Genomic DNA, 19,762 nt, shown 5'->3' on the forward strand with positions numbered 1-19,762 from the left:
AGTGAGCAAGGGATAAAGCTTGCTTGGAGAGATCCCACTGCCAACATCAGTTTTGCTAATTTCCATGGGGTTGGTCAGGTTTCTATCAGTATCAGCTGGGGAACAATAGGTCATCCACATCTTTTGCATGCCTCCTTGCTCAGTGGTCAGGCTGAAACAGCTGCTCAAGTAACCCTTGAGGTTTTAAAAAGGGGATTTAAGGTAAAGTAAATTCTGTAGGGAGACCCTCTATATAGGCTTATATAGGAGACTATGGAAGGAAAGGGAAAGGCACACTTACAGGACTGACATGATTTTACTTGCTCGCTTAATAACAGCTCTGTCTCTTTCTGTATAAATGCTTTTCTAGTCAGAAATTATTACCTGGCTCGATACCACGCTTGCTTCTCTCAGTGCTTGCTGGTTTGCTGTTTGAGAAGATGCCATTTGCCCTTGAAGCTGAGGACTGGGGACAAGCTGCTGCTGAGATATGGCCCCTGACCTCTGCTGTAGGGGTTGTGGCTCTGGCTGCTGGGTATTGCTGAAGCTCAGGGACACTGTTGGCTGCTGTAGGAACATCTGGAAAAGAAGGGGGGAGGGTTTAGTTACATAGTCCAGCTGTCTTGGATAATGAAGGTGACAGAATTAAATCCAAACATATATTATAAAATAAAGTCATCACATTTCTGGATTCACTATGTGTTTGTTGGAACAATCACCTGCCTTTCTGACATTAACAATTCTGCTGTCTCTTGATTTCTTGTATGGCAAATATACTTACTACTCGCCATATGTCTCCTGAAGGTACAAACCCCCTCTCCTTGGGGCAGGCACAGCCCTCATAAGAGCAGTTCCTTGTACATTCACTGTGTTCCAGGGCATCCTGACCAGAGAGAATAAAGTAACTCCGTGTCTTTTCAGATTTTTCATTTCTCCTTTCAACAAAATCAGCCCCCTTTCCAGACAGGGCTGCTTTTGAATCTGTCTCTGGAAACTCAACAGCTTACATGCAGTTGGGTTGTCAAATGTTCTAAATGAGGCTACGGGTAGGCCAGAGCTGTCCGTGTTGAATGGCTGTGTCCTTATCATTGAGACGATGTGTAAACAGACAGTCACTGTCATTTATCTGATTTCCCATCAGGTAGCTGTCACCCCGTGTTCTTCCTAACCGTGCCATGTATTTGACTTGTGCAAAAAAGCTAACAGCTCCTCTGTTGGTGTCCCTGTAAATGATATCCCTACATTGCAAGGTGAGGCTTTCTTCTTTAAAAGTTGTAGGGCTTGAGAATTTTTGCTTTTCTAGGTGCAATTTCTTTTATTGTAGCTGTGCAGAGGAAAAAAGGCATTTAAAAAAAATGGATTAAGAATGCTACAAGCTGACTTAGCAATATTTCAAACCTGGCCTCTTGCCACCTAGGACTCTACGGGGGTATACATCCTGGGTAGCTGAAGGCATTTTTGGGTCTGATTCTGATTCCACACGACTGCTACATGCGTGGAACTCCATTAATTTAAGCAGAGATACTTTGGGTTTAAATTAAATAAGAAACACAATTATTTTCTTCATTATTCATTCATCAGTCTCCTGCCTAGCAGTACATCTGAGCTACGCCCAGTAATTAGTACACCTTTCTGCAGCTTATTGCTAAATTAACAAGTCCCTGAACTATAATGTCCCCTCTAATTTTTCTTGAAAAAAAAACGTATCTTTCTCCAAAGGACCAGCACAATGCATTGCTTTTCTTTGCATAAAAATGGGTTGATCTATCACATTTGTACTTCCTTAGCTAGCTTTCAATACATAGTTTTTATTTAAATATGATAATTTTAAATGAAGTTCCATGTGCCAAGATTTTATTTAGAAAAAATGTACAGACAAAGCTTACATTCATCAGATGGAAGAGAAGGGCAATTAATAAAAATGTTAATGGACCTAATGCAACTGCTTGTTTCAGGTGCTGTAGGCTAACCATATCTCAAGAGATGTCTGATAGAAATAAGTGGGTCAAGTGTTGGGGCTCCTCAAAACACTATTCACTGAGTTTGGAGCTTGGAAAGCTCCAGAAAGCTCTCAGAAAGACAGATGGTCTCACAACTTTTGCCAAGTAAATAGGTCTTATTATGAATAAATCAAAGACAGAAATTATGAAAATTCATTATCTTGTTTATTTTCTGTATATAGCAGCTTATCTATGGACATGCTTAGTAAATGAATTCACTTGATAGTTCTAGCAATGAAACTGGTGGACACTGATACACAGTTTTATCTAAAACATTCAATGTGAAATTCAGAACAGGTAAAGCAAGTGATGTGTTTCATAAATATGATGGAGAGTGAGCCCAGTGGTAGTAGCCAGATCACTGCAAATTAAGACCTTTAGGAGAATTATCTTAAGTGTCCTCCCTATGTGTGGCGGACAGAGCTGGAGAAACCCTAAATTCATCCAATGCAACATCAACACCTATTGATGCAAATGACAGGCAGGGTGTGAACTTGGTGAACAACTTACTCTGCAGGGACCTCTGACTGTGTGCATGCCTTACTTCCAGATGCAGGCCAAGGAGCTTATCCTTCAAAGTGAGCTGGTAATTACCAGAGAGTGCCACTGGGTCTGAATATGCATGGCTCATGGTTGGCAGCTAATATGCTATGAATTTACAAGTTTTTACATGCAGTTTTATCCCAGTAAACCAATTTCATTTGTTTGTGTGTTTGTACCCTGAGAGGGCTCTGAGTGTTTCATACCTAGGGACACTCTGCTGCATCATAATGGCCAAACCAGCATGATTACTGTCTGAACATGAGTGTCCCGGAAGAAACAAGCTCAGGACAGGAAGTGATGGTGCCATTTAACCCATGTCCCTGCAGAACTAGAAGACTCAAGATGCCTCATCAAAACAAGGGTTAACCTGAGAGCGGATCAAAGCATGGAATTTCTACCTTTTAGGTTAAACCTAAAAGCAAGAATGTGGTTCATCTGTAAAAACCTTAATGGTGTTTTTTCATAATGTATCTCTTTTGTGATAGTCTTGCCTGAATCCCTCGGAAACCCTGAAATATGGCAGCTTTAAATAACAGCAGAAACCCCCTAATAAAAATGAACTCTTTCCCAGCCTGACCACATCCATGTAGATAAATTAGCAGCCCCCTAACTGCACTGCTGCTAATGACATGTCTCGTGGCTGATTTTGCAGACTGCAAGGTCAGTGAAGCATCTTACAAATACTTTTAATTGGCCAGCTTGTTAACATATGCAGCAAAGCATCGAAGGAGGGGAGGGACCCTCTGACACTGCTGCCCCCTCATTCCGAGATAGATGGTCCCTACAGCTAATGGATGAATCACATTGGCAAGACATTGTGAAGAAAAGGGCTCTTTGACTCTACCCGTCCTTTGGATAATCAGGGGATTATAGCCTTCAGGCTCACCCTTAAAGACATCAAGACTCTTTATGTAAAATATGGAAAGATGAGAAGCACAGCACTGGGAAGCCAAGATTCACTGACTTCGAAGGGAGCCTGATTTGCAAATGATGGGTGGCTGTGGATGGTCTCGTTTGAAGTTCTTGCAGGCTGGCCTGGCTCAGTCCTTCTGCCTTTCTCCCCATCCACAATTCATTAGCTAGACTGTTCAAATCTGGAGCAGACACAGCACCCTTCAGACTTCTGAGGTAACTCTGGCTGCTGCTGTTCTTCATACTTGAGTTTGTCAGGAAAAGCAGGAATTAAGGGGTTTTGAAGAGTTTTGTTCAGGACCTACAACCCTCCTGCTCATTTCATTGTTCATTGCATAAGGCTTCTGGAAATAGTTTCCAACACAGACTACAGTGCTCAACACCTTTTTGGTAGGGAAAGCGTTTCCTGGTGGACCTCCGTACTGCAGTTTTGAAGATCTCTGAAGGAAATGGAAATTGGGCTTAATTCTCCCTGTACACTTCTGTGTAGAAGGGAGTGAAGCAGTGGGGCTGATATGCTAATAAATCAGATAACCAGGGAAAATTGGAGAACAATTCTCCTTTTTCAGACAGCCTACAGCACTCCCCCATGCTTACAGCTCTTCCACACGGAATATTAAAGACACCAGAAATGTGCCTGATAGTAATGCCTGCCTGTTTGCTGCCATGCTTTGTAGCTCTGATAATAGACACAGATCAATGTCAGCAGACATACAGCTCTCTGAATGATGAAACCTGTGCTGCAAGGCACGTGGTTGTATTTCTGATTTCACAGTTTACTCTCAGTTGCTTGCGAGTCACGAAAGCGCTGTGTGAAAAAACATGAGGCTTTCTTCTCAAGTTACCCCTGGCCAAATAAGACAAAGCTAGTTTGTGGTCTCACTCTATCCGCAACAGCACAGTAATTTTTTAGGTTTTTTTTTACCGAGAGAAAGTGGAAGAAGGAAAAAGACCTGGCCATGAGTCAGTGTGGCAACTTGGACCTCATCACCTTGTTTGGTTGTTCTGAGGAGACTGAAAAGCTGAGGATGATCCTCCTCATCCAGCACTGTCCCTTCAGGCAGACATGCAGACCCTGCATATCAGAGTTGCCCTCCAGTCCTGCTACTCTCAGTTCTGCATCTGCAGTAAGCTGGGGAATGGTTGGTACTGACACCTGAGAACTTGTACTGGTATGAAAATACTTCAGTCAACCTAGTATAGTCTTCACTGGGAAGAGTACCACCCAAATGGCAAAAAAGATTGTATGGGGTAGGCAGTACAGAGCTACCCACCATTTACCCACTAGGCCTCCTCTTCTCTCTGCTCGACTCTGTCCGAGAATCTGTCCCATGGTCTTTGGGTTATCCTTAAATGCACCATGGGGCATATGGGGAAGAGTTATGTAAAAATACAGTCTGTTTCTTGCATATAAGAATCTGCTCTGATCTTCCATTCATGCTTGAATTATTAAAAAAAAAAAGGATGAGCGTGTATGGCTACTGAAGACTTCACCAGGAGAGAGTAATGGTTTTCATCTGCTTAAGAGCGGAAGTGAGAATTTCGGGTCTCTTGATGTTCATAATAACAATAATAGCTTTCAGACATATGACATGATTCTGAGCTGAAAGCCAGTTAATTGCAGAGAGATTTGCTCTTCCCATTAATAAAAGTCATCACAGAAACAACAGAAGAAGTGCACTGAACTTAAACCTGGTCCATCTATATGCTTATATGGCACGGGGAACTGGAACCATCCTGGTTTTGGGACTCACCATTTCTGTGCTTTCTTACAGCAGTGCTCATGCAGAAACTTATGTGGAAAAGTTCCTAATTTGGCTTCTCTGATCCCTTAATTGCCTAAAAATACGATTCCGATTTGTTTTAATATGTGAAAGTGATTTCACATATGCTGATGATGTGTGAGAGTCTATTTCTGTGAAAGTTGCGAGCAAAATTCCTGCTGACTTCAGCAGGTCCCAGGTTTTCATCCTGTGCTTAAAATGCATCCATGCATTCTGTGACAGAGCTTGTCTTGTAAAAAAAAATCTTGTTAGTAACGATACTTACAGTAGGTCTCCAATGCAACATTTCTAGCAGGCTCACTTAACCTGGCATTTATAATTAACTTATGAGGAACATAGCAGTAATCACCCTGCATTTAGCAAACTTCGTAAAACTGGATGGTTTGTCTGTTTGTCATTAAGTGAAACCTGAAATGTACTGAACTGCCCTCTGTATTCTTTCTGAGCTTTGGTAGACATAAGGGGTAGTGCAAAGTAGAAACTGTGCTTGGTGAATTAAAAGCAGATTCACTCAGTAAATTCTGTAGGAGGTATCAAAGGCAGAAGAAGAGCAGGCTCAGTTAGCTTCAGCCTAAAGGCTTAAGCTGGTCCGGTGAAGAACAAATTCAGACACCTCCCAGGTATGAACAAATGAACATCAGCAGAAGTTTGGTTTTCTTTTAATGTGACAAGGAAATGAATCTCTTCTGCTGTCTATCTGGGTTGGGGTAGGGTCAGAAAAACAGGGAGTGAATGAAAGAGATGAGCACTGCCTGAAGGAGGGCTGTTGGCTAAGAAAGAGCTGGACAGATGAGACACTGAGCAGGAGTGATGCCAAGCAGTGACTGTATGGAAGCTAATAAACTGGAGAGACATAATCACTGCCGAGTCTGAACTTGAACATTTTTCTATTACAGCCGCTCAGTCAGAAGACTCAATAGATACAAGTAGTAAAATGTTACTGTAAATGATGCAATTTCTTCCCCTCCTCCTAAGGTTGTGATATATCTTCCTTTCTCATCTTCTAGAGAGCTCCAGAATCTTCCTTGATACAGGTTACTCAAGAGACTTTCAGAGGGCGACATCCTCATTCAGGTGAGCTGGTTTCCACATGCCCAGATTTCCTGAACCCTGGAACTAATTTTAAGTTGCCAATCCCTATCAATGGCCATGCTGCCCCTCCCAGCAGTAACACACCTGTACACTGGAGTCCTGGACCAGGCAGAGCTGCTCCTGTATCTTCTGGAGCTCCTCCTGCTGCCACCGAATGTTGGCCTGCAGGATCCGGGTGCGCTGCTCTAGCTGGTCCTTGATGGTCTGGAACATGCTGAACTGCGCAGAGAACTGGAGAAGAAAAAAAGGGGGAAAAACTCGTAATTATAATACAAACAGGTCTCAGCAGAACATTGTTCTGCAAGAAGTTATTTGCTTCTTGATTGTCAAGCACAGCCAAAGGAATAAAAGGCTTATTTGTAATATATTAGCGTCTAGGCAGAGATAAATCTTGTTTATTTTCAATTTTACGCACATATATTAAATTGCCTCAGTTAGAGTGATCTGCTTACAACTAACCCTGTTATGTTGGGGAATTACCAGAAGGACTGTTTTTGAGACTATTCTACTTTAAAATATCAAGAGCATCTTAATTGGATGGCAAACTTGCATTATTTTTAGTAGCCTGTAGACTGGAGCCCTTGGTGTGGGCTGCATATTCCCGATGTGTTTTACTAATACTTCCCTTTTTCCACACAGAAATAGCAGTGCTGCCATGGTTTATTCTGCTGATGACTTACTATGCCATCGTGCAAAATCTGACCACAATGAACATTTTCTAGGTTTCTACAGCTGCGTATTACTCAAGCTACAAGAAATGCTCATTAAGTTATTTTTATACCTGATGCAGAATGAATAGCTCAGCTCAGTGGGAGAAAGGCTGTTCTAAATAATAATATAAAATGGAGGTCACTACTTGGGGTCAAGAAGAAAGTGCAACCTCCAGTAGCAACAATACTTGGCACAAAGTGGAATCATTCAATAAGCACAGAGGGGACAAACACGGCAATAAATTCTTAGATTTATTTGGTGGTTTTGGGTATGACTCAAAGTCTGCTAAAGTTAATTATTACTTTAATAAGCTTTGGAATATTGATTTACATGAGCTCATATTCCAAAAGCAAAAAACAGCCTTTGAAAAACAACAACAAACAAAGCAAACAAAACTTCAAAAAGTCTGTAAGCTTTTTTGTAATCAAGGCATTCAAGACCTCTCTGAAAACATGCAGTCAACACTGCATTGTCCAGGCTAAAGAAGAACAATAATTTTGCTGTGACTTGAAAGTGGTGCCCTGTTCCTGTGGTTGTTCAGCAGCTCTTCTACATGCTGCTGGAGCCTTCCTGCTCCATGGAGGGGCACTGGCTTACACCATTTCTGCCTTCTTAACAAGAAAACAAATATGGTAGCAAGAAGGCAATCGAAGAGAGTTCTGGTGCTAGCAAATCTGTATAGTTAAATGAAATTTCTGTCTGCTTAGAGAAATCATAGAATCATAGAATAGGCTGGGTTGGAAGGGACCTCAGAGATCATCAAGTCCAACCCTTGATCCACTACCGCTGCAAAATCTAAATCAAATCTAAATCTAAATCTAAATCTAAATGTGACATGTCAGACATGTATCAGAGAACTGCTTTGCCTTCAACCACCTAAATTATATGAAATAATTTCAAATTCCTTTCAACAAACAGCTGAAATTTCCATGTACGTGGCTTCTGCTGGGTGAGCAAGGATGAGATCTAAGGTTTATTTCTATTTACCAGGTGGAGGGGGGCTTTCCTGCATGACCCAGAAGGTCACCACTTGAAGAGTTTCCCCACATGGCAAGTTGGAGGGGAGCTTCATGGCCATCCCTGCTTAGGAGGAAGAAGGGCTGCTAAGGTAGTATGTCCTGCTGCTGGCAGAAACCCTCCAAGAACACTTTATGATGCTATAATATGATTAATTCAGATGCATCTAATTCTGCTTTAACCTGCATACATGCATTTTTTAAAAAAAAGCGAAGTCTTGCAACCTAATTCCCTCAATATGAACTCTGAGGACTGAGGACTACTCTTAAGTCTTTAAAAGGCTTCTTATCAGAAAGGAATTAAAAACATTTTTAGCCAAAAGCTGCCTGGCTTGCTGATGGAAGTTGTTTCATTAATGTGAAAACTTCTTGAAGACATTTTGGGAAAGGAACACCATTTTCTTCAGCTAATAAAAATAAGGATTTTACAACACATACTTTTATAATAATTTTACACTTCCATAAGAAACAAAATCCATTTCCACTCCTTACTTTAGAATCTGAATTTGCTTTGCCAAGTTCTAGGCAAAAATATGTTGCTGTTGATTTTAAATTATTATTCCTTATTTTTTTCCAGTATCTGCTTATATTATATATATTATAATATCTGCATATTCAGTTAGTATTGTCCTTTTGTTCTCTTATCCATATGCTTTTTTTGTTAATACACTTAGCAACAATTAGCTGGTCTACTTGAGTGAGAGCCATTACCAGAAGAAGACAATGAACTTTCTCTTTTGCTTTTTTCCCTTTCCCACTCAAATTTACCCAAATCTGTTGATAATTCTAGCCATGATGCCTGTGATTACAAGGCTTCTATTGTTTTTGTACAATGAGCCACTAACAGCAATTGACCTGCACCAGAGGGCATTTATCAATCAAGATCATTAACTTCTAATTAGGGGAGAAATCTTTAATGTTCTAATAAATTAAAAGAGCTTAAGTCAAATTTTCTTGCAGAAAACACTGCACAGCTTTAACTCTGCCCTTTGCATCAGATGAAGGTGATTTTTCTCATTTCGGTATTTACAAACTTCTGTGTACTGAGAGGACAAAGGGAAATGGTTTAAAACTTGAAGAGGGGAGATTTAGATAAGACATTCAGAAGAAATTTTTTAATTTGAGGGTGGTGAGACCCTGGCACAGGTTGCTCAGGGAAGTTGTGGCTGCTCCCTCCTTGGCAGTGTTCAAGGCCAGGCTGGATGGGGCCTTGAGCAACCTGGTCTGGTGGGAGGTGTCCCTGCTCATGCAGGAGGGCTGGAACCAGATGAGCTTTAAGGTCCTTTCCAACCTTAGCCATTCTGTGATTCTATGAATTTGATTCTTTAGGATCCTCAGAAAAGTACATATTACACACAGAAAAGTGCCAGTTTTTCATGTACAGGTAAATCTGGAAGACTAAAGCTGTGAAATACCTATAATTGCAGAGCATCATCAGTTTCATCAAGGTTTGTTAACAAACCTTGATTTCTTAAAAAAAAAAAAAAATTACACTTTTGGGACCATGTCAGCAGACATTCAGGTAGGCATAGGCACAATTCACCAGGCTCTGTGCCTAGTGTTGATATTGGTGCTGATGGTCCAGACAACCTGTATAGCCTAGGGAGAGGAAGTGGCACTTCTGGGCTGTGCCTCTTCCCCAGCAGCATGGACATGGACATCTAAAATAAGCTGGCTGGACCATAGCTGAGGAGGAGCATTTCTCCCCACTGGGTTCCACTGCAGGGTGCTGGGGCTACTCCCTCTCTCAAGGTGCTCTGGGGCTGCAAGCAGGGGCAGAGACCTAAGACATAGTCCCCCATTTCCAGTGTGATGAAAAAAAGATGGACACCTCAAAGACATGCTACATCCTACAGGTTTCATGACAATAGGTAGCTGTGTAAAGAAGAGAGACTATTTAACCTTCCTTATCTGTCTTCCAACCTTCTGGCCAATGCTAGAGACATGCAACAGGCTTGTGAGAGTCTCAAAAAGACCAGGTTGCTGTAATTCCATGAAAACTATAGCTAAGCAAAGTAGAGAGGGATCCATTTGTCCTTTCCTTCTGGGGGAAAGGCTGGGTCCATGCTTCTGCCCCTGGGAAACTGGGGTTCATTAGTTCTGCAGTTCACCAAACAACTTGTTCCTTCTTTCTGTTTTCTGAACAACACCTGCACAATCCCAAACAGATTATTAGTGCTAATTATTACTCAGTCATCAACATCCGCTGTGTTGTAGGGGGTTTTAATTTATTACAATGAAGAAGGCAAACAAACAAATATTCTAATAGGGAGCACTTGGTTTAAAGTAAATCATTTACATTCAGGTGACATCTAGTTCATTCAGACAAGCAAGGCAGAAGCTAAAGCCGCATTTCCGTGGAACCCAGACCATCACAGCCTTTGCTGGAAATAAAACTAATCAAAGTTCAAGCAGATGGTGCCTGAGGCAGCAGCTAGCTGCTTGCTGCAGATGTGATCACGGCCACTTAAAATGTCCTTCCCCCTCCCTGCTGCCCCCTTCCCCCTCCCTGCTCATCAGAGTGCCAGGGCCCTGCCTGGCCATGCTCAGCACGCTGATTTTTCATCTCCTGTCATCAGTCATTTTCAGCTGAGGGTCAGCAATCTACACAGCTCCTCCTTGTGGGCTGGCAGCCCTGCTCTTTCTAAAAGAGATAAACTTGGGTTCTGCTGCTAAACTGCTGCAAAATCATCAGCCAGGAAACCAAGGAAATGTTTGGTGGTGGGAAGCACAGGTGCTTGGGTTTTGTCCCTCACTCACTTAGCTCTGCGGGCACCTTGTCTTTTAAATAATGGATTATCTTGCTCTAGGCTGACATGTTCATTATTGTAAGATGGGAGTTAAGCAACTGAAGAAAGCAATTAATAGTTTATGAAAATCACCCAAGTCTATGGAGATATGCCACCTCTCCCAGGAGTATCTCCATGGGGTGTGAGCCTTGGCAACTTGAGCTGCAACATCCTGGTGCTATTTCCCTGCTCCATCAAGGGAAGCTCCATCTTTGCCTTTTCCAGGAGCATTGCTCAGACTTTGCTATCACTTGAGAGGAGGGTTGCTTGTATAGGCAGACTCGAATCAGCCCTCATCCTTTCACCAGGATTTAACCAGATGAACCAGTGGCCATTTAACTGTCTGGTTTGTCTGAGAAGAAATGGGACTGGTGTGCCCATTTCTGACATGTTTCTCAGTAAGAGCATTTTAATGGGAATGGGGAGGGGGCTCTCAGTAAACAACTGGGAATACTCACCAGGAGCTTTGATGGAGAAGAAAGGGAGGTAGAAAAAAACCAAACAAAACACGCATGGATTTGTAATAAATAAACTAATTTATGTTTGGAAGCGCATTAATGAGTAAGGGAGAGAAATATCTGTGAAAGAAAATGAATGCTCAGAGCAGATAATTGATATGCTGTTTCTTTGCTGCATGCTGGTGTGGAGTCATGAAAAGAATATTAAACATGAAAGATAAATGAGAATTTGTTGTTTTAAAGCAGGGATCCTCAGGACTTTATATGTTTTATATGCTACAGGAGGAAACTGGCATCTTGTGAGGAAGTACAGGCTACCAATGATAGAAGCAGCCTAGGCCCAGGAATAGGGTGACATTTCTAAAATCAGAGGATGAGAGGGTGTATCATTACAGAATAAACACAGAGGAGAGAGAATGTGATTGGAACATGGTAGTCTAACTTGTTGCTTCAAAATCCACTGCAAATGAGACACTGAGATAGATTTTTGGCCGATCATCTGCTTTTGAGGTAGGGGTTAACAAATTTCACAGGAGGAATTTGTCTCCAGTGGCCTCCTCACCATTACTGGCACACTCACAAAATCACTATTGTTGAACTTGTGTGTCCTTTACTGCTGGTTAGTTCTGTTTCAGCACAGCCAAACAGGTGTTTTTAGGAGGACTGTGTATCTGTGTTAGTTTTTTGTTTTAATTCTCCTTGACTTTGATTTGGATGGGTCCTGATTAAGTAGACACAAAGTTGAAACCTCTTTTTTAATCTGTTTTTTGTTCTGTGAAATTAGGTATACGTGTGCACTTGACACGTTCCTGGGCTTCTGCTGTATCTGTGTGCAGATATATGTTTAAACACACAAGTGTCCAATTCAAATTACTTACCCATAATATTTTAAGTGACTGAGAGCTGGCGGATTTTTGGATTTTAGCTACCAAAGAGAAAATCTGAAAGCCCTGAAAGACCTGGACTAATTTATTTATTAGATGAAAGCAGAAAATATCAAGAGATAGGGAAGTGACCTATTCCACTTCCATATTCCCAACTAACCTGTGCCAGAGGTGCAGGCTGATTTTGTAGAGTTGCTTGAGGGAGCAACTGTTGTGGGAGAAGCTCACATGGAGGCTGAAAAGGCAAAGAAACTTGGGTTAAAACCAAACCCAACCTAAATTGAATTGAATTAGATTAAACTAAACTCAACTAAACTAAACTTTATCTTTAAGTTTGGCTCCTTTAAATTTCGGCTTCTAAGACCATGGCTTTTGTATAGGCTGTTTTTAATTGCTAAGTGGTGTATGTAGCACATGCTTCATGGTGTCTGCCTATTTTGGTGACTCTGTGAAGTTACCTGAAGAGCTGTAGGTTGACTGAGTCTATGCACAGATAAATCCTGCTGCGTGCTTGGTGTTCTTGGCAAGGGAGTGTTAGGCTCTGCAATCAGCTTCGTTGGTGTAGCTGCAAGAAAAGTACTGGTGAGTTCTCACACACTGGAAATCATCCCTGTTTGAAGTGGGAATTACAACAAGACCTGGCTAGAAATGATTACTATCTGCATAAATTCCAACAGGACTAAAGGCTGTTCTTGTTGAGCTCAGTGGCAGTAAAATTAAACCGATAAGGAGGACCCGGGCAAAGATAAAAGTAAATGAGACAGATTATAATTCTGTGCTCCAATGAACAGAGCAAAAGGACCCAAGAGCTGTTCTAAAACAGCTGGAACTTCCTTCATATGCACCAAATAATTGCAAATTTTGGTTGGCTCATTGGCTTTTCTTCCAGATCATGGAGCAGAAAGAGTGTATAAGGTGTGCCCAAGTCTTGGCTGGAGCATCCTGAACCTTGGCCAGAAAAGAATCACCCACAGGCTGTTATTACTCACGTAAGTCTAGAGGGCCTTCATATTGCTCATACTGATGCTCTCATATCTGAAGTCCTCATTTTCATAACAGAATGAAACAGCAGGACTCATGGCCAGTCCCACTACTCATTTTCCAGTGCATGGGTGCTTGCACTAGAACCTTCCCTGTTGTACATTACCATTTCACATTATGCATTTCTTTGTCGGTGGCAAAAACATTTCATCAATACCTCATAAACAGCTGTTAAATTAGCAGCTGTGGCATAAATGCACACATTCTGTAACTTGGCTGAATTAAAAAATAATGCAGTAACCCAGGAATGCCACTCACATGCTGGGTCTGACTTGGGTGTGTGGGAAGATTTTGGTGAGCTCCTGGATGACACTGAAGGTGTCCGACTAGCACTGAGGATTGAGGCCCCAATGTCAAGTGCATTAAAGTGCTGTTCAGGATCCAAGCTGGAGCCACTGTCCTAAGACAAACAAACACGAAAGGGTAGAAACATTTTGAAATGCATCTAATAATGGGTGCACACCCAGTTTTCTGGCTGGCCTACAATGATTTGAGCAGAACTAATCCTGGGTAGGCCAGCAGAAGATCTGGGCACAGATCTTCAAAGAGCTATCCCACTGCTGGAAATAAATAGCAAGATACTGCCACAATCATTTTGTGCCTGCAAATGTTTTTCTGAATCTTCTGCATTTTGTTGGATATCAGAACAACTGCACCCTCTATGAGACACTCAGCCATGCAGTGAGGAGGAGCTTTTCTTTCTCCTCTCAGCAAATCACCCAGAAGGCTGATTGCCAGAACATGTCCAAATGAATCTTTAAACTGCAGTGTTTTGCCAAGGAAAGGTGGAGATACCTCACACTGCCCCTACCCCTGTTCCATTTAATTTGTGGATCTGTTATTGATCTCCAGGTTTATCCTTTCATGAGCTTATCCACTTTGCTTTAAAATTATTCCAGTAGGCAATGAATTCTGAAGTTGAGAGAATCCACACAGACAGTGCTGGAGTCTTCAGTAATGTTAACATAGGAATAAGTTGTGATTACTACATATATTAATGAAAAATTCTTTTCTTGTTGTACCTTTAGTGCTGAGGAAACAACCTCTGAGGACACTTCTTCCAAGCCCATCTCCTGTCTCCTCTCCACCCGGACATCTGCATAACTGAATGGAAAATATAATTCTCTGTATCAATATGTTGTTATATTTCATAAAATGTGCATTAAGTGAGTGCAGGAACAAATTACTGTAATGTTTTACAGCTTTATTGAACAACTGAAAACTCACTGAAGTTAAATGCTACTGAATAACATTTGAGAAACTGTTTTAGTTTTCACTTTTTGTTCTGTTCCTGTCTTCTTGAAGTCAAGAAGAATATTAAAGAGGTGTATGTAAAGTCAAGTTCCCATCCTACAACTACTGTATGACTTCAATGGAAAGCTTCCATGAAGCTCTTTAAAAACATTTCAAGGATTAGTGGAAGTGAATAGTTAAGGGGTCTCTTTATTCCCTATTTTTGCACAAAATGGAAAAATGCATCAGTTAACTAAACTCATGACTGATAAATCAAACTTAGCATAAAGTAAGGTTTAGTTTGATAATTTCTTCTATAATGAATGTATTTCCCTCAGAGAGTTCAGTCTTCATTTTTGCTACATAAAAGATACCATGCTTCTATGAGGAAGTTTTGGCAGGCACGAGGGCGCCCTTATCTTCCTGTCCTTTATCTCCCCACCATGGATATGATTTTCCATACCTTACCACCATGTGCGTGCACACAATGAACTCAGGCTTGGAGTTCCACTGGTGGTAGGTGATATAGTAATGAGTCTGGAGCCAGATCCACTGCTGTCCTTTGGTCAGAAACCGATAGCAGCACGACTTCCCCTTGCCAAACTGCATCACTGCCAGCAGAAAATACACACAGCTTGTAGCACAATTTGTAAGGTGAAAATGACATGCGATGTGAAAAGAGTGACAAAAATATCTGTGGCCCCATTGATTCTCAAGGGAAACATGAGTCCAAGCCTCTCTCAAGTCACTGATCCTGCCAGTCTTGCAATAAAGCAAAAATCATAAAGATAGGTAGGTATCTTCTTCTGCTGACACTTTGGCTGGGACATTCCCACACAGAACAATTAACCTTAACTTTGGACACTAATGAATTAATGTCTGCCACAATTTAAATACAGATCTTACCCAGGTTCATGTGCTGATCACATACTGCTTAATTAGGCATCTGGGATTAATTTCTAAATGTGATCATCTTAAGTTCTACAGCAGAAAAGTACAAGATAAAACTGCTTGAAAAGATGAGTCTTGTGTACAGATGGATTCAGAATGAAGTGGGTATTGGAGATAACATTGTTCAGAGACAAAAGTAATTGGAAACTGGAAGGAAAATCCCAGACTGACAAGAATTCAAAGTGCAGTAAATTGAAGAGTATTGAGGGTTTTAAAAGATTCACCAACAAAATTAATGTCTCTCCCTGACAGCGATTTCAAGGAATTCTCAAACATGTACAGTTTCAGCTTTTCTACATTTTAATGTCAACATACAAAAGCTTATGTTGACGGGATATTTTTAGCTATCTGGAGGTGATAAACTGAGATGTTCCAGCCAGTTCAATAAAAAAATATTTGAAAAGGATTGCCTCATTTTCTTTACAAAGTGGAAGAAAGAGGTTTTTTGTTTTTTTTTTAATTAAATCTTAATAGACTTTATTTAAGTAATCAGTTAACCCCAAATACATGGTGAACAACATTAGGGTAAACTCTCCAAGAGTTTTACAAAATAGGATCTCCTCTTAGATTGTGTGAACTACTCCTGGATATTCGTACTAATAGAGCAGGGGTCTAATCTGATATACTTTATCCACTGAGTCTTGCTGACTGCTTCTGGTTATACAGAAGGTAAAACCTGCTCTTTTCAGAGCTCAGTGAGTGTGGCCCAGGTGCTGATCAGCTGTGCTACCCCAATCTGCTATAACTCCACCAAGACTCACAGGCATGAGGCAAGGGTCAAAGACCTCCCCTTCCAAGTTTAAACCAATTTTATCTGAAACTATGTCTCACTGTGAAGAGGTGTCCCAGTGACTCCACAGGCACTCGGGCTGTGAGATACTTACAGTGTTCATGGCACCTTGCTAGCAGCTCTAGGTCGTCTATATGGTAATAGTCGTAGCCAGAAGTACCCAGCACTTCAAAAGGCAAGTATCCTATAATCGGCGGTGCTCTGTGGTTAGGCACAATAGGAGTGAATTCACAAGCCATGAAAGAAACAGCAGTTCTGCATCTTGACATGGATACGTGTAAGGCCCAGAGATGCTCTCTCTCATTGATGCAGTCTTCCCCACAAGAGGACCAGACCAGGACTTTCCCCCACCTCGTGCTCAGGATGCTCGGTTGCACACGGCAGTGCCGGTGGGCACCATCCCTCTGGGACAAAGCCATGACAACCCTACTGTTCCAGGGAAAACGTTGCTGTGGAAAGCAACTCAACCTCTCAGGAACCTTCATACAAAAACATGCTATGAGGAAGCCATTCCCTGGCTGTTCCTCAGTCAGAGGCTCTGCTGCAGTTCCTGCAGTCCCTGCACACTGGCAAATGTGTTGCCAGGTGACAGGAAGCCATCATTTGCAGGGACTGGAGGGCTAGGAGGGGACATCACCTGGGCTGGTTGTGCCAGGGGAGGTTTAGGCTGGATGTTAGGAAACATTTTTTCACTGAGAGGGTTGTCAGGCATTGGAATGGCCTGACCAGGGCAGTGGTGGAGTCACCATCCCTGGAGGCATTTAAGAGGCATTTGGACCCGGTCCTTAAGGACATGGTTTAGTAGTTAGATTATGGTGTTGGTCAAAGGTTGGACTGGATGATCTTGGGGGTCTCTTCCAACCTAAAACATTCTGTGATCTGGTTTCCTCTGAGTGTCTGCATAGCTTGACCCTGGTGTGCTGAGGCAATGTTTCTGCCTTCCCCAGCATGGCTGCCTCAGGCCAGAACAGACTTTCCCTCCATAACTCAGTGGGAATTGCAAACACACACAATCAACAGCTGGATTTAGAAAGAATAATTTTGGCAGCTGTATAATAATTAGATGATTTTGCTGTGTGACAGGCTTTGGGCTATTGATATCTTTAAAGGAAACAACAACAAGCTGATCACAAATTCAGCCTGAGAAACAGAGTAGGTTTGTTTTTAAAGACTGATAAAAATAAACCCAGGATAAAATACTAAATATCCCATTTTGTAGGAATTTCAGTAGTTGCCTTCTTCTTTAGATAGGAAATGTGATTTGAGAGAATTGCACTTACAAAAATAACACAAGCAGGAGTGCTTTTCTCGTCACCAACCTGTGATCCAGGAATAAAAATTTCCACTCCAGACTGTGTCTTGATGTGAATTCCTCTAGAGGTTCTTCAACGATGCACATCTCCTGTATGGTGAAGAAAGCTAACTTACTGAGAGTTGCAGCTTCACCCCTCTGCTTCATTTAGTTTCTGTTAGCTATAAATACGTGCTATATAAGAAGAGAAAACAGTATTCACACATTTTCTGTGCAGTTCCAGAGAATGATATATTTATTGTATTTTAGATGGAACATTTTTGCAGGAGTTGGGGAAAAGAACTTGTGATGCACACAGATTTCAGAGCCCTGACTATTCCTTGGGGTACCAAAGTTTTTGTGGCTTGGGGTGTGAGGTTTGTGCTCTCCATGGCCTGAGAAGCAATGCCCCTTCCCAGCATCCAGTCTGTGCTTCGTCCTACCTGGGTTTGCCACATCTTTGTTCTCTTCTTTTACTTAAGATACTCACTGCCCCTGCCTGGCCTTGATGGATGTCTGCCTTCAAGCCTTCTTTGAGAAAGGGGAATACCCTTCTGTCCACTAAGGCACAGAATACCTGGGGGCACCCCATGCTACAGACTGGGAAATGCCTTTTCAGGCAGGTGGCTGAAATGCAGACATTTTGCCTTGTGCAAAAGGCACTCCCACAGTGAAGAAGAATCTGGCCCTTAAGGCTCTCAGCAGCCCTCAACACTCACAAGAATCATCATTAATAATTTAATTCCATGAGCCAGGGCACAGGCCTGGCTGTGAGGCAGAACATCCTTGGCCCAGAGGGATGTGGATCAAGATGTAGCTGGCAGGGATTAGTTGTTGGGTGGTGGTGGGAATGGGAGGAAGGATGGCACCACAGTGCCTGCTCATCTCTGGGCTGGCTGTGTGCCCATGGTTGGCTCCCCCTCTGCTGACCTCTCCTCTCCCACTGATGGTTTGCAGGGGTGACTCCAGCTCCATGAGTTGTCAGCCTGGAGACCCCTGGATGGGACTTGCCAGCAAAAGCACTCAGGATTTGCTGGCATCCAGGGCTACTGTGTCCCCCCATGTCTCTCCTGCAGGAAGGTCTCCATCATCACTGGTAAGCACCCAAAGCTGCTGTCCCCTGCTACCTGGTATCCTTCTGTGTATCCCTGCTATCCTTTTGTGCTGTGGGCTCAGTGACACCCTCCCATTGTCTCCACATCTCTCTCTGTTCTTGCTCTCCGGGAGAGAAGTGTTTCAGACAACTAAAGTTTTAAACCCTCTTGGGATCAGAGGAAAAGCTGAGGTGCATTGCCATGGAGCACTTCTTTGATATATATCAATACTCACAACGTTGATTAAAGTTGCTGACTGTACAGTGGGAAAAGGCTTCATGCATACCTTAAAATCCTCTCTCCCCTCCTCCAGTTTACACCAAAATCCATGCTGATGCCAAGAACATATCCTAAAATTCAAGGTGCAACATGCAAACATTGCTGTGTGCGACCAAAATGTTGGCTCTACCTTGCTTAATATCCAGTCAGATAAATGTTTTTGCCTTGATATTAGAGCAGAAATTCAGGACGCAGGTAAACTGAAGAGATGGGTGCCCAAGGTCTCTTGGCAGCTAACACCTTCTCCCCCTTTGTATCAGGCAGCTCATTGCCTACCATGTGCATCTCATTTTGTTTCCATATCTATTTTGAGATGTGAGCTCCCCAAAGACAAGGGAATTTGCTTTCAGAGTTGCCAGAGAACCTTAACTCCAGCCTCTACTGCTAATATGATTACTGTGGTTAAGATTTAGGGAAAGTATCTTCACTCACTTACCCAGAAGGGATTCTAGTTGCCTGCCAGGGCCATGAATCAGTTCAGAGAGTACCTTGCAGGTCCCTGAGCAGTAATGGAGCCAGACCAAGGGAGAAGTGATTTCATACCAGCTAGGTATCAATTAGACTTTTTAATCTCTTAACCTCTGAGGACAGGACATCTGATGCAGTAGCTCACATTTATTAATTAGAGAACCACAGTGCCAGGCACAAGGTTGGGCAGTCTATAATCCTGCCAGTATCTGGGAGCAGAAAAACCAGCAGCAGTCACCCAAAGACACCAAGGGGACACAAATGAAAGTGTTGGTGGCTACCTGTACATTGTCCCATGGCAGAAACAGAAAGCAGCAGCAAAGGACCCCATTTCAAAGTAGGGTTAGCAATTTCTAATGCAATGAGGCTTTCCATTTCCCACGCAAGGGGGGCAGAAGTGACACCAGTTCTGCCAGTCCTGGCTTGCACTGATAATCCCCTTCTCTG

At 42.3% G+C, this 19,762-nt stretch overlaps 1 protein-coding gene across 9 annotated transcripts in view; it reads right to left on the reverse strand.

Moving 5' to 3' along the window:
* The window catches only part of NPAS2 (neuronal PAS domain protein 2), a 106,927-nt gene that overhangs the window by 6,884 nt on the left and 80,281 nt on the right, over positions 1-19,762 (reverse strand). For all 9 annotated transcript variants that reach the window (XM_071746025.1, XM_071746045.1, XM_071746035.1 and 6 more), the window contains 9 exons: positions 17,503-17,585; positions 16,278-16,384; positions 14,906-15,053; positions 14,232-14,313; positions 13,468-13,609; positions 12,627-12,733; positions 12,329-12,403; positions 6,395-6,541; positions 364-558 (listed from right to left, as the gene is read on the reverse strand). In XM_071746025.1, coding sequence (XP_071602126.1) covers positions 364-558; positions 6,395-6,541; positions 12,329-12,403; positions 12,627-12,733; positions 13,468-13,609; positions 14,232-14,313; positions 14,906-15,053; positions 16,278-16,384; positions 17,503-17,585 — 1,086 coding nt within the window. The remainder of the gene's footprint in view (positions 1-363; positions 559-6,394; positions 6,542-12,328; positions 12,404-12,626; positions 12,734-13,467; positions 13,610-14,231; positions 14,314-14,905; positions 15,054-16,277; positions 16,385-17,502; positions 17,586-19,762) is intronic.

The sequence above is a fragment of the Heliangelus exortis genome, chromosome 1 (genome assembly GCF_036169615.1).
Source record: "Heliangelus exortis chromosome 1, bHelExo1.hap1, whole genome shotgun sequence".
Classification (NCBI taxonomy): Eukaryota; Metazoa; Chordata; class Aves; order Apodiformes; family Trochilidae; genus Heliangelus; species Heliangelus exortis.